Source organism: Lepisma saccharinum, chromosome 4 (assembly GCF_977018435.1).
Source record: "Lepisma saccharinum chromosome 4, izLepSacc3.1, whole genome shotgun sequence".
Taxonomy (NCBI): Eukaryota; Metazoa; Arthropoda; class Insecta; order Zygentoma; family Lepismatidae; genus Lepisma; species Lepisma saccharinum.
This window is the reverse complement of record NC_139232.1, coordinates 84,304,700-84,323,167: the sequence shown is the minus strand read 5'-3', so window position 1 is coordinate 84,323,167 and position 18,468 is coordinate 84,304,700. Positions and strand designations below refer to the sequence as shown.

The following is an 18,468-nucleotide window of genomic DNA, read 5'->3' as shown; positions in this document are numbered from 1 at the left end:
CTTGAATTTTCTTTCCTTCTGGTTGTCGGAAGAAGGCATCGATGCTTTTTTTTTTCTCTTTTTGTTATTGTAAGTTGGTTTTTGCCTGTTGAGTTTATGACGAAATCTCATTCATGCCTTACTCAGGTTATGAACTTACTAGCCCCGGCTTCACAGGCATCTGGATGGGATAGGGAGCAAGTGGGTGTTTTCCTCTCTGAAAAATGAATGTCAGCCCAAAATTATATATTTTACACATTTCATATTATAATTTGAATGTGTGATTTATCAGAGCCTGACAATTAAAAGTAAAACTCTTACAGATCATTGCAAAAATACAAACTTCAAATTCATGCTGTGTTTTTGGGGGGAAAGGCTTCTTCAGACCTTCCTTACATTTAATCCTTTCTTCCAGTTATACAGGCCTCTTTTACATGACTCCTCCTTCAAACCTACAGGGTTCCTTCCGATACTACAGGGATCTTCTATTTTTATCTTATTTCAATCCTACAAGGTTGTTCCATATTCAGAGCATTCTTAAAATCTTACAGGGCCCTCCTAATTCAGCTTCTCCTTCCAATCCTACAGGACTCTCTCACATTCAACTCTTCTCTCAATCCCGCAGGACGCTCTTGCACGCGACAACTTCTTCCAACACTACATGAATCTATAACATTCAACCTACAGGATCCTCATATAGTCAACTACACCTTCAAATTCTACTTAGTCCTCTTGCATTTAATCTGCTTCATGAGCCTATAACATCAATCTTCTCCTTCCAATCCTACAGGACCCTCCTACATTCAACTCCTTCATCCATCTTGCAGGATTCTCCTACACCTGCTTCCAATCCTACAAGATCCTCTTACATTCAACTTTTTTTCCATTCCTACAGAACCTTCTACATTCAGTTCCTCCTTTCAATCCTAAACCCGCTTGTACTTCACATCATCTAGGATCATCCCAAACTACCTGAACAAAAGTTATTATTATTTATATTTTCAGGTTGAAGGTCGTCGACGGTGGAAACTTGGTTATACAAGATGTGAGGCAAAACGATGACGGAAGGTACCAGTGTGTTGCCAAGAACTCAGTCGGAACACGAGAGTCTGCTGTGGCACTACTTCGCGTACATCGTGAGTAGATCTGTTAGAAGATTTAAGTGTAGATGAGTAACTGCTGTACCCAAATGTTAAATTATAACACCATAAAGCCTTGTTTCCATGATATGAAAAACTCAATATGCTGACCAAGGCAGTAATTTATTTTATTATAAAACATAAACTAAACGTAACGTTTCAACCTTCTAGCAAGGTCTTCTTCAGACTCTGCACAAAGTACAAATGTAACAAGGTACAAAAACAGGACGATATATACACAAACTTATATCGTCCTGTTTTTGTACCTTGTTACATTTGTACTTGCTGCATCTGAATAAGACTTGCTAGAAGGTTGAAACGTTACGTTTAGTTTATGTTTTATAATAAAATAAATTAATGCCTTGCTCAGCATATTGAATTTTTCCAAATGTTAAGACAATGCAATAGACCAAACCATTTATTTGCACATTAGGTAAAATCATACACAATTAGTAATACAATAATACTGAAACGTTTCTTGTTATGTTATTCTTGTAACTTTGCAGAAATATCAATGTTTCTTCTTTGTAAAGGCAGTCTGATAAAAGGTACTACAAAAACGATTTATTTTTTTGGATGTTACTTTACCAGAATTTCAATTATATATATATTATTTTGATTCAGTTTCTATCCTGCCTTGCTGTGATTCGCTGTAGGTTCGATTCTAGTTTCGTTTTTCTTTGAAACGTTGTCTAAATATCTCTTCTAGCTTAACCAAAACGTAGATAGATATTGATATTCATGTTATGTATGTGTGCGTGTTTAAAATCCAAAATTAAGGTCGACTGGTCGAATTTACTTTTATCAAGAACGTTTTTTTCTTTTCCCAAAAATTATTTTTTTGTTGGATGCAACTTTATAAAAACTGGTCTTGCGTGGCGGAACTAATACGTTCCTTCTTGATTTTTTGTTATGTAACGTCGTTTCTCTTCCACTTTTGGCTAATTATGACGATGAGAATGAGTGAAGGTGTCATGTAATTGATGTAGGGACACTCACAAAGAACACCCATTTCCAGGCCTGGATTCGAATCAGACACACCTAGCGCCATAGCGCGCTGATCTAGCCACTTCGCCACGGAAATCGACACTTGTTGAATAACAATTTCCACTCATTTCTGCTTTTGAAAATGCTTAGTCGGTGGTCGGTGAAGAAGAACAACAACATTCTTAAGTAATAAGTTCTAGAGATCCGGCTCCCACCTAGCGTCGTATAAAGTGGGTACCTGGAGGAAACTCTGTGAGGGGGCCGTGATTAATAAGTGTGGGGCTCTAACTCCACACCTCCTATACGCGTTCATGGCGTGGTGTAAAGCACAGGGGAGCACTTTACTTTTGTACTTTACGTAGTAGAGATCACGTGTTATGCAACGAATCAGTTCGTTACTAATGGCGAGTTTGCTAGCTGAAGCTGTGGCAAGAAAGGGGAAGAGTTATATCTCACGAACTCTTACCATACCACAAATATTATGCTTTTCCTCCATTCACCCTAACATTATTGTCTTGCAGTGAAACCATTCTTCGTAAGGCAGCCAAAAGACGTCGTCGCCCTAGCCCATGACAATGTGGAGTTCCAGTGCAAAGTTGGTGGTGACCCAGTACCAGATGTCTTATGGAGACGTCAAGGTGGCAACATGCCCCTTGGCAGGGTTCATATCTTGGAGGACCGAAGCCTTCGGTTAGAGAAAGTAACACCGGCCGACGATGGGGTCTACAGTTGCGAGGCGGACAATGCTGTTGGGACGATCACTGCGTCTGCAACACTCACCGTGCACTGTAAGTATAACAGTTAATGTTTCTTTTTTATCTTTAGATGTATCCAGAGAGACCAACTGTTGGATCAGAGTTGAGTGCTCTGGACGGAGTGAACTATGCTACTCAGTTCTGTTCCCAACTGCTGATTGCTCTGGATACATATTTTAATCCTTTTGACATAAAATCTCTTGTGGTTGATCAAAAGACTGAAACCACCCTCAGTATGCCTCAGAAAGGCCAAAATTATACTATGGATAGACTGTATCGCATACAATCAGAGATAATTTGCTGCGTTGAAAATTGCAATGTTTTAAAATGCTGTAATTAGCCTTAATTGATTACAATTGCAACCATTAGTCTAATTAGAAGTGTATTTGCCTTTCAGGTATTGGAATATGATCTCTGTAAACTTTATCAACTAGAGTTCAGTAAATAAAATTTAGAGAATCCTTTTCTGAGAACCTGATTGTTTTGGTTTATTTTATTAAGTAATTTTATTTTATTGGTCTGGATGCAATATCTTATTCTTTAATTTTACTTAGTATTTGAATTATTTTTTTGATAATAGTAACTAGAAATAGTATTATATCTATTTATTTTTACCCTTGTAGATTTATATTTTTGTTAATTATTTTATTATTACTGTTAATATTAACTTTTATAAGAATATATTTTTTTTTTTATTTTATTTGTTTTTTGAAGGATCATTAGTACCTACCTTATTTTTAATTTTGGGGTGGGGGTATCAACCAGAGCGAGTACAAGCAGGGGTATATTTGCTTTTTTATACATTACTTGCTTCTTTACCCCTTTTGGTTGGTATTTTTATGTTAAATTATAGGGTGGGGGGTCTATATATGTATATATTTAGATACATTAATATTAATATAAATTATTTTATTTGATATGTTAGAATGATATTTGCTTTTTTAGTAAAAATACCTATATTTTTGGTTCATTTCTGAGTACCTAGGGCTCACGTAGGGCATTATTGCCACTTTTGGCTAATCGCGAATATGAGGATGAGTGATGATATGAAGAAATTGATGAGGGGGACACTCGCAAAGAACACCCATGCCGAGGCCGGGATTCGAACCCGGGACCCGTGTTTACCACTCCGCCACAGAGGTCGGCTGGTGGTAAGAGAACTGTAGTGAGGCGAAGAATATGATGGAATGACAATATTTAATGGACATGAAGGAGATTTATAAGAATAACCAAGAGTAGTTTGATCTTGCCCAGGATAGTTACAGATGGAGCATTTATATTGCTGCTACAATAAACCTTACAATTTAATTAGTTATTGAATTCAATACCATTTTCAGTAAACATCATTAGCTATGCACCAGTAGCGGCGATTAGGGGACCAGTTGCCCCCCCCCCCCGCTAGTTTTTCCACTTCTGCTCCTGCATTATGCTAAACCTTATCTACCAAGGGAAAGTAAACTGCCTTTGCCCCCCAGTTTTGGCACCTTGCCCCTTGGAACCCAATCGCCGCCACTGCTATGCACTACAATGTTGAGGAAAGCTTTCAACAAAAAACGTAATAATCGCAAATAAATTAACGTTTATTATATTTTGCAAAGAGAAATATCAACCTTTACGTATTACTTTACTTTCTCAAAAAAGCATCAAAAGAAAGTTCACAAGAAAAATTTTCAATTCATCTACTTCAACTTGGAATATTATTGACGCATTCCTTTATAGCACGCCAACACTGTTCCGCAAAATTTTTCAAACACTTGCCAAAATCACATTTCGAAAGAGAAATCTTAACAATGCAATATATTCACGTGTTCCTGACCTCTTCATTAATGTAGTGGTTAAATATGTTGGCTTGTATTCAAGAAGCCTTATATTTGATTGTGGGTGGAGACATATTTTAGTTTCCGTATCCCGTTGTAAGTCCAGTCCCGATTAGCCTGTCTGTGCATAAAGTGGACTCCAGCTCGTTGTTTTTGCCAAACACTAATACATATCAACTCTGCCAAGACAGCCATCTCTTTGACGGTTAAATAAATTGTTTGTATTTCGTGTGTGTGTGTGCACTTTGCAATATATTTAAAAATATATGTATGTGCTTAATTAATTGTCTATGTGTTATGTTTCAGCTCCGCCTAGTTTTGTTACAAGGCCAGGTGACAAAATGGTGGAGGTGCGCCACACTGCCATGATAGAATGCACAGCGTCTGGGAATCCCCGACCGACCCTCTTCTGGACTCGGGAAGGCAGTCATGTACTCATGTTTCCTGGAACCACCCACGGGAGATACCAAGTCTCATCTGAAGGCACCTTGCGTGTGGAAGATAGTCAGAGGAACGACACAGGTAACAATAATAATAATACATTTAATTTAATAAAGTTTTTATAGTACTCATCCATTTAGCATATAACAATATATCAGGCACGTATTCATCTAGGAGAGCAATTTAAATATCAGTATTTACCTTAAGTGGATACCATAACAGTGTAATATTGATGATGATTAAATGAACGATGTCGCATTAGCATTTTTAGCTTCCTACCTATTTTCGTACTAGATTACGTTTGATCCTTGAGCTTCACTGAATTACATTCCAAAGACTTATGTAATTGTTCTATAAACGAAAGAGAAACATATCTAAATTCGCCATTCAATTACGTAATCAACCAAATTTCAAGATGATATTCTTCTTGGAGTAATGTGTAGTTTTATGTACTGTATCCCGATATTTCTACAGAGTTTCTCTTTGCTAATGTCCGTATTTTTTGTAAGTAAGCATAACATTCATATCTTTATAAACTTTGAGAGTTCAAAATATTTTACTTCTTGAAAATGTGTGTTAATGCCTAGGTATATACACTACTTCACAAGTAGTACTTGCTCACTAACGAAACAGTTTGAGAGGCTTCGTTTCAATACCTGAATTGTGAATAGGATTTTGCCAGTGTGGTCTGATGGTGAAAATAGCATTTACCCCAACCCAAGTTTCATTATTTATGCTTCCCTCTTATCTTCCAAGTCCAACGTATCATTTTTTATGTTCATATAGATTTAATCAGCTGGTACAGCGCACGTATTGCTATTTTCGATCTCAATACATGCTAGGATAGAAAGCTTGATCAAACTTTGTTCTCACAAACGTTTATATCTGACAACATTGACTTTTATAATGTACGATCCTGGATTTACTATTTCTCTAATAGTTATGCCGTGCAATAATTGCATGAAACACAACTTCGACCATGGCACAGTGTATCTGTGTGCTCTTTCTTAAAAGTTCGAAGACACGCTACAGTTAACTGATTCCATCTTGATTTCGCTTGCTTAGGTTCAGTGATTCACACTTGTGTCACGAACAGTTTTCCGTATCTTGCAGTTGATTACTGCAGTTTACCGTGGAGGTATTACGAGTATTTACACCTTGTACAATTCATGCAAGGTTTGAAATAGCTACACACAAAAAACTTGCTTCATTCTAATATGATTGCATTTCTGTTTACAATACCAGAATATTCTCGTGTATTCAAGGTTCTTTCTTTGTCACCTTAGGCAGTGTGATTTTTATAGTTTAATTAGTAATCAATGAATTTATATCTGTGGGCCAGATCTCCGTGGCGGAGTGTTTAAAACAAAGCGCTACGACGTCAAGTGTGCCGGGTTCGAATACCGACGGGCGCATAGGTGTTCTTTGTGAGTGTATCTTTATCAATTTTATGGTATGACCACTCATGTTTATCGTTGCGATTAGCCAAAAGTGACAGAAAAGCGCGGCTAAATAGCATTTTCAAAAAAAAATAATGCATATTTGGTCTTTTTGCGGTATTACTACTCACTGCAGTATTGCCTGTTGTTTTTTCTTATTTTAATTACTTAACTATGTACAATTAGTTTAACGGCGACAGGGAGATGGGAACACGGTGGAAAGAAGTAATAAGAATTTGATTTATCTTATTTAGCGTCTCTTTTCTGCAATTTTTCGCTAATCGCAACGTTCAGAATGAGTGATATAATGAGATTGATAAAGAACACCCATGTCCAGACTGGGATGCGAACCCAGGACCCCTGACATCATAGCGTGCTGTGATAACCACTCCGCCACAGAGGTCAGAAAATGTAAAAAGGATACTTGAGGAATTGTTAAGGTACCATCCGATTATTTCGTGTTCATCTGTATCCTATTGTATCGAGTTTTATATTTTTGACATGGTATAATATAAACAAATATCGTCTTGCAGGCCGCTTGGTATGTTCCGCTGTAAGCGATGCAGGATCCGTGACGCAGCGTCTGTTCTTCAAGGTGACGTCAGTCGAGGACTCTCCTCCGCCTGTGATCCAGCTGGGACCAGTCAATCAGACGCTGCCAATCAAGTCCGTAGCCGTTCTGCCCTGCCAAGCCAAGGGGAATCCCCATCCGGTGATCACGTGGTACAAGGATGGGGCTCCTGTTACGGGTTCATCTTCTCGCGTGAACATCTCTGAAACGGGGACCCTGCAGATTAACAGTAAGGAAAAACTGATCCACTGGTATCTTGTTTGTTTAATACAGGGCGTCCCAAAAATTTTGAACCAGTTTCGAAAGTTGTAGGTGCAGATAAACATCTTCAAGTTTATTCTTAAAGATGTATTAATTAATAAATTAATTATGATAACCCGAAGGGATGTGTGGCGTCAGAGGAAAGGAATGTTTTAAGGGAGAAAAAATATGAACGAAACAATAGAGAATGGAGGAAGAAAGAGAAAGAACGGAGAAATGCGAAATAAAGTAGCGAAAGAGAGAATAAACGAGAGGGAAACGTAAATAAAATTATCAAGAAGAGAGAAAGAAAACCTGAACAATGAAAGAGTAAAACTAAGAATTTCGAAGGAGATTAGTTGCAAATAAAAAGGAAAAGAGAAAGAAAAAGTAGGCAATTTTCGGTCCCTTCCTTCCTTATGTGATCGCCCACGACCTTGATATTTGACCATTTTTATTTCGCGCAGAGACTGTGACAGCTGCGGAATCCTGACGCGTACCTGCAGTTAGCTGAACTTGACACTGAGCAATTTTCCAGCAGGATGAGACGCCACTCATTGAGCATTGCTCTTCGTAGCAAGTTTCACGTGATGATCGTAGTTGCATGGCCACCGCGTTGTCCTGACATAAACTTGTGTGAATGTCTCTTAACATCGTGTCCTCGAATTAACAGATATGCCTTTGTCACCTATTTTTCTCTTCATCTGGTTACACCTTCTTGAGACTCCCTGTATTTTACCCTTTTCCCTAATTATTATTTAAAATTTCAAAGTAAAATTTCCTCTATGCCACGGATAATTTTGGGCGGATGAAGAAGTTTCGGAGGACCATCCCCACCTCTCTGTCCCGCTCAACGACGTCCCTGGTTATAACTTAAATTCTGAACAAGCGAATGTACACACATTTTGTGCAAAATGCTCAGCTTTTCAACTTAAATTTAGTGCTTCCATGAAAGTGAATTCGAATTTCGTTATACAATATATCACAGGCAGTTACCACATTTCTATACCCTTGTTTTGTTTCACTTTATTTAATCATCACAATGTAACAATATATGAAATTAAAAAAAATATTAAAAAAAAAAGTTTTCTTTTAGGAAAACATTTTCGCAGATTTTTTGTGTGAAATAAATGGACACGTGCTTTCCCTGGGATCTGTTCTCGCGCAGAATTCGCGTAGTGAAACCTGCTGTGGAGTTAATTAACAAAGCAATTAAAAGTAAACACGTCATACGAACATCGGCCTCCACACGCGTCATCAGTTGAATTTCTTCCAGTTGGGAAAGCGATGAAATGGCTGCTGGGTGTTTTCCCTGCGAAATGGGGTTGCTGAGGATGCTTTTGTGTTCCCTCCAAATTAAACTTCCAACCGCTTGCCAAAGGTGGCAGCACAAGCGTTGGAACTTCATGCAAACGGAGTTGTACATCGATACCGCAGTGTAAACTGTCTTTTTTCCCAGGCTTGTGCAAAAAATAATTATATTTTTATCAGTAGGATGTTCCGGGAAAACGAAGTCGATGAAATGTTAGTGTATTATCCTGACATTTGCGTGGGAAGACGGAAAAAAAAACACAGAAATAATTTGTCATTGATAGCCGGCTCGGATTTCAAAACATATAGCATTTGTTTCTGTCCTTTTGTTTTAGGCTACTAATCAGCAAAGCTGAAGTCCCTGTCAATTATCGATATCTCGGAAACTACCACAGCTACAAAGATGACATTTGGTGGACAGATAGACCCAGGCTGTGATTTGATGTGGGGGTGGTCGAGATTTCCCCCTCCTCTCTGTCTTGAACTATTCCACCCACTGAATATATAAACTATATTATTTAATATATCATACTTATGGAGTTCCAGATCAGTTCAGTTAGTTTTTATCTATTAGCCATGTATAATAATATACATTGTCATTATATCGCACTTTTAAAAGGCATTACGTTGGCAATATTATGTTGCTATTTATTCCTTTCTTTCTCAATTGCCAATAAATTTACCTAAAGTGCATTAACAAGATGCAAAAAACGAAATGGAAAATGTATTCAACTTATTTATGTAAGTCGAAATCTTAAATTTCTTAGTTTGATTGTACAATTTCTTAGAATAGCATTGGTTTGTGTTTCTTTTCATATCAAAATAAGATTTTCAGCAATTAACGATCAGTTATAACCATACATAATATGTAGACAAAAAATATTGTGCATGCGAGGTGGAAATTAATGGGAACGTATTATTAAGCAGTTTTCTGAGGAATTATTAGCAAATATCAATAAGATTATCATGAAAGGGAATCCACTAAGTTCATTCTCCCCTGAGTGCAGTTGCACTCTAAATATTCTAATATTCTTAGAATATAGAGTTACATGAACTTCTATAACAAAGATGTGAAATTTCTTAGGCTAACATTCTCCTTTCTCTATTGCAAAGAACCATGTTCACAGTTTACTTTTTCTAAGGAGACCATACTAAACATTGACATCTTTGAAACTGCAATACCTAAAGCTAGATATTGTTGCAAGCGTATTTAATAGATATACTGATACCTCCACGCAGTAGAAAATGTGGAATATCGTGGTTTCAAATTCTCAGCACTTATGTAACCTAACACTTCTCATAGTATTAAAGCGTAATTGATCAGATGTTGGTTCGAGTCCAAATGTGAGTTTGTAATTTGAATCAGTCATCCAATCCCTTGCCACCAGGCAATCGAAATCTCTCAACAAATTGGCTCATTGCATAGGATGCAAAGATACCCATTGAACTGGATTAAGACCAGACATGGTGTCAAGATGAGAGGAGGTGAAGCAATCCATAAATTTTTAACATTGCAACATATCTGGAATCATACCAACTGTATATATGAAATTCGACAAGTTTAAAGAATTGTGAGTGACCAAATTTATGCAGATATACCTCCATATCTTGAACAATAATCAATGTATAGCAAAATAAATTCAGGATTATTAGATCGTATCTTCCAGTGATTGTGGGATAAAACAATCAAGTTTCTTAAATCCTTAAAGCAGGTTCTGTGTAAAAGTTTGTCAGTCGTTTAGAAAAAGGCATTTAACATTTGTTTAAATAAATATTAATCTGATTGAGATGTCTGCTTGAGATAAGCACTTATGACCTGTATAAATGGTACTGATTTAAGTATCACTAACATCAGACTTCTAAGAGTACGTAAAAGACAATGAACCTGTTATGTATTTATTTAGGTTATCTTATACCCATGCATGAAATTAGAAGTCACAATACATTTTAATATAAACATTGTTTCTCTTTTTTTGAGTTTCCACAGGCATCACAATACAGATAAAATTTCACAGAAATATATTTCAGAGTAAATGAAAACAGATATTTAGCATAAAATGCAACATTACTTTCTAAAATATTGGTATTTAAGAGGGACAGTAACCCTTGGCAAGTTATCTGGGAAACAATTATGCCAAGATATAGAGTATCTTGATTAGTTACATGACTATATCTATTATATGTATATATTAAATTGGTTATTTACTGTCAGTTCTTTTTTAAAAATCTGCTACTAGTGAGGATACCCAGACTAGACTGTGACAGAATTGCAAAAATCAAGATGAGAATGAGAGACTTGAGACTTATCAAGACGAGACAGAGAATGAAACAAACATGCTAATTGCAAAGTCAATCCATTGTGAGCCTGCTACATGGTTGGATATATATTCTGGATAAAATTCAATTTTCCAGGGTTTGTAGCATCGAAAGGAAGTGCCGAACAGAAAAACTTCATGGAGTAAAAAAAGTTGCTTGCCTTCATGACATCTATATTTTGGGAAAGTTTATGAGGTGACAAGCACTTTATGTTCCCTCTTCTATATACATGCTTGTGCATATATAATGTATTTTAAGATAAGACCGAAGTGGGAGCACGATGAGAATGAGACAGGAGTTTATGGATGCTATTCACTGGATGTTTACATTTCTGTGCTTCCTTGGCACTGGCAGGGACTGCACTTCCGGTTTTGAAAAGAATAACATAGAATTCAAAGATGTAAAGGCAGTGTCTTCGGAAAAAGCGACAATATTTTTGTAGATTTCGGTTTCAACATGAGATAGGGAACAACAATTGTTCACAGGTATCTATGCATCGTTTCCAGACAGACCTGATATGGAAATATCAGTGGATTTAGGCAGTAAAGCAAAAAGGTTGGACACAAACATGAGGGAGTAGGCTCTGCAGTCAGCACTTCTTCAAATCAAATGAAAATATTTTACGTGTTTCGAAAATTATAATTGTCTAACGCACATGTGTTGATTAAATTTAAAAATTGGAACTATTTATAATCACATTATAACGCATTTGGCTTTTGGTTGTGAATAAGTGCTCTCTCCATGGGCGTTGGTAGGTCAGTCAACCCCTCCTCCCCAGCCCCCTCTGGAAATTGGCATCCCTCTTTTCAAGTTGCAAAAAATCAGGAAGTTTGTTATTTTTATTGTTAATAACAGGAATAATGTTAACTTGGTTAGTATTCGAACAGAGTAATCAATGTAAAATCTGCATTAGATTGAAAAAATGAGTGAAAAATACAGGTAAAAAAAAAAAGGTAAAGTGTTCCCCTGTGCATTGCACCACGCCGTGAAGGCGTATAGGGGGTGTGGGGGTAACGCCCCACACTTTCTTGATCCGGTCGTGAGTGGGGGTGATGTGATCAGCATCACGCCCCTAACCGCCTTTACCCACCAGGGTTTCCCCCGGGTACCCATGTTATTCGACGCTGGGTAGGCGCCGGGGCCGCTTCCACCGTTAGAAAAGTTCGCGGATTTGAACCGGCCGGGGATCGAACCCGGGACCTTGAGCATGGTAGTCAGACGCGTTACCGACTGAGCCACCGCGGCCACAGGATATACAGGAACCAGGATATTTTCTTTTCATATTCTACCATCTAATTCAAAGAATAAATGATTCCACAGTTTTCAGAATTCGAAAAATTATAATTTTAGATGAGGTCACATAATATGAACTTTATGATTATTTTTTTCTAACTTCTAAAGTCGTTTCTTGAACGACACTTGCAAAAGTTAATAACAAAATACAATAACTGTGCATTTCAGTATAGTAACTATGAAATGTAAAGGTATTAATGGAAAATAGTTTTGCTGTATATTCACTCGGCTTGTGGATCGATTAGCATGACAATAATATAAACAACAACAATAATAATAAAATTTATTTAATTAGGTATATGTTATTAGTGCATGACAATAATTTTAACCATAGTAATTATTATTATTTCTTTTACTGTTGTGAACGAAGTATTTCAATGTTTATAATTAATGTAAACTAGTTTCAACATGGAGAAGTCTTTTCAAAAATGAAACTGATGATAGAAGATCAACATTGCCTTGGAAAATATAAGTATTGTCCCTTATATCTGCATCCAAAGGACCCGGGAAATTGCCAATCTTTTCTAGGTACCTTTGTTTCTCTATATCACTCAAAAATTTCAAGTGATCCATTTTGTTTCAGATCTTTTACAAGAAAATAAGCTCGGTGACTATCTGTATTCCACTTGTTTACATTGGAAAATTCGCCAAACCGGAAGTTCTTTCCCCGCCATCAATAATTGAATTGTCTGATCGATCATTTTTTGTTTACTCAGGAATAACCCCCATAAATTGAGAGCAGACCAAGAATGAGACAGGCAATTGCAATGCGAGACCAGATTGAGACTCATCTCAATAACATTCCAACCTATTGGTAATAAACTGGTGACATGCCAATGTTCTGGTTAGTACCCATGGAATGTGACATAGTTACACAGTAGATGCAGCTCCATTTTGTATTCTCCTACAATTCAAATAATGACTGACCTGTCATATTTGAATTGTTGATGAGTTCCTTTCAAGTCTACTTTATACGTAGATAGGCTAATCATGACTGGGCTTGTAGCTTAAAGTTGAATTCGAACCACTGTGCAATGTGCCTCCACTAGGTATCAAACCTTGGACCTCTTGATTACAAGGCGACAACATTATCACTATGCCAAGGGGGCAATCATATTTGAAGCAGAAGATTTTGACCAACTTATTGTTGTAAAGTATATTTTTTAATCTATTATGATTTTAAGAAATACTAGAAAATCACAATTTAAGACATTTTGTAGTAAAATTCATATAATTTAGATCTTACTTTTCTTTCTAGATCTTCAAAAGTCAGATTCTGGTCTGTATACCTGTGTTGCATCTTCAAGAAGTGGCAAAACAACCTGGAGTGCTGTTCTGCGCCTGGAGTTGCCAACAAATCCTAACATTGGCTTCTTTCGAGCACCAGAACCCTCAACGTTCCCTGGACCACCAACCCAACCACAGGTCTACAATCGAACAGACACCAGCATTACGCTAACATGGAGCCGAAACACAAAAATCGGCTCATCCTCTCTCCTGGGATATCAAGTGGAAATTTTTGGAAAAGACCCAGATGGCAGTCATGTTACTGGCTGGGTTGTTGCTGTACGGAGGGTTAGTGATATTGTGTACACACAGTACCACCTCAGACCTGGAACTACATATATTTTTCTGATCCGTGCCGAAAATTCGCACGGACTCTCACTCCCCAGTCCTTTGTCGGAACCTGTAACAACGCTCACATCTGGTGGTGGTGGTGGTGGTGTGGTTAGTGATCTTGAGGAAGCACGTGCCAAGTTAAGTGGTCATGTGGTTGAGTTAAGGGAAGCCCAGCCTGTCAATTCAACTGCTGTGAAACTTGGGTGGGAAGTAAGTAAATGCCTTGTTCTATTACTTATTACAATTAATTGAGAATACTGTAATTTCTTAGAACCTATAAAAATTAAATAATTATCATAAAATTGTAACATGAAGAAAAGAATCATCATGAGAAAGAGTTACTTTATGCATAAAACTTCTGTTACTTCTCATATCTCGTACAGCACAAATATCATGTTTATTCACACATGGATATTACATACATCTCATACATAGATCTGTTGAATGTCCATTAGATATTCAACATGTGAGATTTATTTTTGATTTGCGAAGATGTCTTTTGGATATGGAAAATATAATCTAAGAAATTATTTATTTTATGCAAATGTGCAATCTATTTAATAAAATATCCTGCACATTCATGGATATCTATTGGATACTCAGAACTTCTTCTTTGAAGCTGATGAGTGGTGATTAATACATGTTGAATTGTTGACTTTTAACCACTGTTTTTAGTTTCCATTTGTACCTGCATTTCAAAGACTGGTTCTGTCTGTTCTCAGAGTGGTGTATTTGTCTCTAACATGTTATCTGTCAGTAGTCCCTGATCACAGGATTATAACAATTGGTGGCTGAGGCTCCACCTCGTCTAAAACCCTGGATAAGACCTGTTTTTGAATGTAGAGTGTCTGGAAGGATTGTGGTTGTGGTGACCCAGTCTCCACCATGTTAGAAAAGTTTGAGGTTGATACTTGAAGCAATCAACTTGAAAATTACATTTCAATCTCCTTCAGTGCTCCTTACTTGCAACTGTTGGTCCCTAAATGGTTGTGGGCATATGGTTTCGTGTGTGTGTGTGTGTGTGTGTGTTTGTGTTTGTGTGTGTGTGTGTGTGAGCGTGCGTGCACGCTGCACTGTTCTTTGATTGTATACTGACTGGTCAAAGCAGCATTGGAACTCCTCTGGCATGGTGGAGCCTCGGCCACCGAATAATCCTCCCAAATATTTTGTTTAATGTCACACTTTACACTATAACCCTGCATATTGACACCTCCCCCAAATACATCATGTGTTTGGAGACGAACACACAGCCCTTGGCATTGTAGCATGCTGTGCTAACCATTCGGCCATGGAGGTTGGCATGGACTACTGACAGATGACAAGTTAAAGACAAATACACCATACTGAGGATGGACAGAGAAGTAGTCTCTGAAACATAGGCACAAATAAAAACCAAAAACAGTGGTTAAAAGTCCAACAATTCCACATTCAGAACTTTCATTTGATATATTTCAGGCGTTTGTGTGAAGAATGGGATGGTTTTTACCTTTGGATGTCAGAAACGTTAGCCTTAATGTTAGTGCTTTATTACTGTAAATAAATTATCAGTTAATCACTAAAAATAATGATCAGCTACCCTTACTTTATCTCTTTCAGATTTTAAATTCAGACTTCGTAGAAGGTTTTTACATCTACTCATGGCCGGTGTCATCTCCACCAGGTTCCTACGACATGCTGACTGTTCTCCACTCAGGTGCCTCAGGTTTTTTAGTGACTGATCTTCTGAAATATACAATATACGAGTTCTTCCTGGTGCCTTTCTATAAGACGGTGGATGGACGGCCATCAAATACAAGAAAAGCTCATACACTAGAAGATGGTAAGCGTTATTTTGACAGTGCCTTACTTTTTACAATGAAAGTATAATTTAAAAATGATTTTATTGTATATACAGTGCATATGAGAGGGCTTTCAAGGTTTGTCTTTCCTTACAAATGTAAGATCATAATTAATATACTCTATCATCCTCCATTCTTACAAATGTTACACATTGTTGTCATTGTTACCAATGGAAAACCATTAAAACAGATCAAGAAAAATCCAGGAAAGGGCACATGTGCCATTATCCTGTTGCACACACTGACCATCTACATGTGGCTCACACAATTTAGAAACAACTTTGTGCAATGTGATGGGAAATGTTGAAATATCCTTCCTACATCCTAGACCAATCACCTTGCAGTTTCCATATATTTTTATCAATGAAAAAGTATGAGGAATTAATTTTAGTGTCTCTTATTCTAAAGGGTAAAAAAAAAGGTAAAGTGCTCCCCTGTGCTTAGCACCACGTCATGAAGGCATATAGGGGGTGTGGGGGTATAGGGGTGTCTCAGAAATATTTTCATTTTTGAATCTGCCCTCTGGGGCAAATCGCACATTACGGAGAAATGAGATAGATCGCAAATGCTTGGCAACATTGTTAATATTTAGTTGTCATGGGGCGCTTTACGGGGCGGCAATGTGCTTTTTGTGTTCGTGCATTTTATAAAAATAATGATTCTTATGTTGTTGTGCATCGTTTGTACCGACATCATTATAACCTGGCAGGAATGAGAGACGTCCCAAGCACAAATTTAATTAAATATTGAGTGAGAAAGTTTGAAAACACTGGAAGCACTGTGATAAGTAAACTGCCGGGATATCCTAGGCCATCAAGAATTGAGAGAATTGAAGCAAAGAATTACAGATGAAATGAATACTATTTCTCGTACAATGCTTCAGCGAGTGATCGGAAACTTTAGTTCAAGAATAATTTAATGTGAAAACATGAATGGTCACCATTTGTCCAATGCTCTTTTCCACAAATAAAAATGTAATGTTTAAGCTTTTAATAGTTTTAAAAACTAAAATATTTCTGAGACACCCTTTACTTATTTACAAATGCAATAATAGTAATAATAATAATAATAACCAAAAATAGATTGGACCTCCTTACAAGTAGATAAATACCAGAATCTAAATTCATGATGCACTTCGTTAATATATTCCTTCACCATATTTTTTTCTTATTTAATTTGAGGACGTGTCAGTCACAGAAGGCACAAAAGCTTTCATTAATATTAATTTTGGATAAATTTCCATTTCACAAATAAATCCAGCAATGAAGAGCATCCTACCTCGAACAATAAGTTTAATTCATACACCAGTAAACGAAATGGTATAACCATTGTAACACATTTAAAATAACTACTATTATTATTTCAGCTCCATCAGAACCACCAACACAACTTGAAGCTGTCTTGCTCAATGCTACCACAGTGTACTTAAAATGGAAGCCACCCATACCTGGCTCTCACAATGGCATTCTACAGGGTTACCAAGTAAGTATGACCAACAAGAATATCGAGGTAATGAAATATTTCCACAATATGTGAAATTATAATTAGGGTTGAGCTAATACAATTTGACTCCATATCAATACCAATAGGAGATGGACTCTTATCAAGCATTTGAAGATTAATATGGAACAGGGATGTGTCTATGAAATGCAAGAAGGCAATATATAATACATATTGCGTACCAATAATTACGTATGGAGCAGAAACTTGGACAATGAGAGAGAGACAAAAGAGAGGCAGTGGAGATGACATTTTTAAGGAGTGTATTTGAGAAGACTAGAAGGGATAGAATAAGGAATGAGGAGATCCGACAGACAGTGGGGGTGGGGTGGTGAAGCTTCAGGACAGGATAGATCAGGCACAGATGAGATGGTTCGAACACATGAAGAGGATGGATGCAGAAAGACTACCTGTAAGAGCTTACAATGTATAAGGAGTGGGAATACGGTCAAGGGGTAGACAAAAATGTCTGTGGGAAGAGCAGATAGTGGAGAGTGTTAGAAGAGGGCAAGATTGGAACACTGTGGAAAGAGAGGAGTGGTGGAAGACCATGAAAAAGTGGAAAGGCTTGACTTCTATGCCGACCCAGCCAGAGGCAGGAAACAGTAAAGGATGATGATGATCAATACCAATACTTAATTAATTCTTGCTGATTTCCACCAACACAGGTGGCCCCTCAGAAAACTTCCTCCATTCCAAAACATGGAATAATTGCAAAACTCAATTTATACTAACTCCCTAGCACATAAATCGTGACTTGCTTCCTTAGTGATAAAGAAAGTTACATAACCTAATTCCGTTAAGAGGAAAATTAGTTGTATGTACAACTTGATTGATACATTGTTGCAGCACAGATATCAGATTTAATATAGTTTACTGTTTTGTGACAATTTTAACTCAAGACTATGCTGTTTCATCTCGCCATACTTCAGTACCATATCAACAGTATCATTTTTAATTTTTACTGTATTCAATGTTATTGTTGAGTACATAATTGGTTAGGTAATTCATTATAATTGATTGATAGAAGGTAATAAATAACACATACTATGTGCCAATATGGAGCAGAGACTTTGACAATAACAGAGAGAGACAAAAGAAAGATGCAGGCAGTGGAGGTGAAATTTTTAAGGACTATACTGGGGAAGACTAGAAGGGATAGAATAAGGAATGAGGATATCCTACAGACAGTGGGGGTGGTGAAGCTTCAGGACAGGATAGA

The 18,468-nt window shown here is 37.1% G+C and overlaps 1 protein-coding gene across 1 annotated transcript in view; it reads left to right on the top strand.

Annotated features, from left to right (window-relative positions):
- The window catches only part of LOC145986632 (protein sax-3-like), a 440,100-nt gene that overhangs the window by 408,453 nt on the left and 13,179 nt on the right, over positions 1–18,468 (top strand). The window contains exons 4-10 of the mRNA XM_083120875.1: positions 985–1,115; positions 2,627–2,893; positions 4,984–5,199; positions 7,091–7,357; positions 13,547–14,118; positions 15,505–15,727; positions 17,113–17,228. Coding sequence (XP_082977001.1) covers positions 985–1,115; positions 2,627–2,893; positions 4,984–5,199; positions 7,091–7,357; positions 13,547–14,118; positions 15,505–15,727; positions 17,113–17,228 — 1,792 coding nt within the window. The remainder of the gene's footprint in view (positions 1–984; positions 1,116–2,626; positions 2,894–4,983; positions 5,200–7,090; positions 7,358–13,546; positions 14,119–15,504; positions 15,728–17,112; positions 17,229–18,468) is intronic.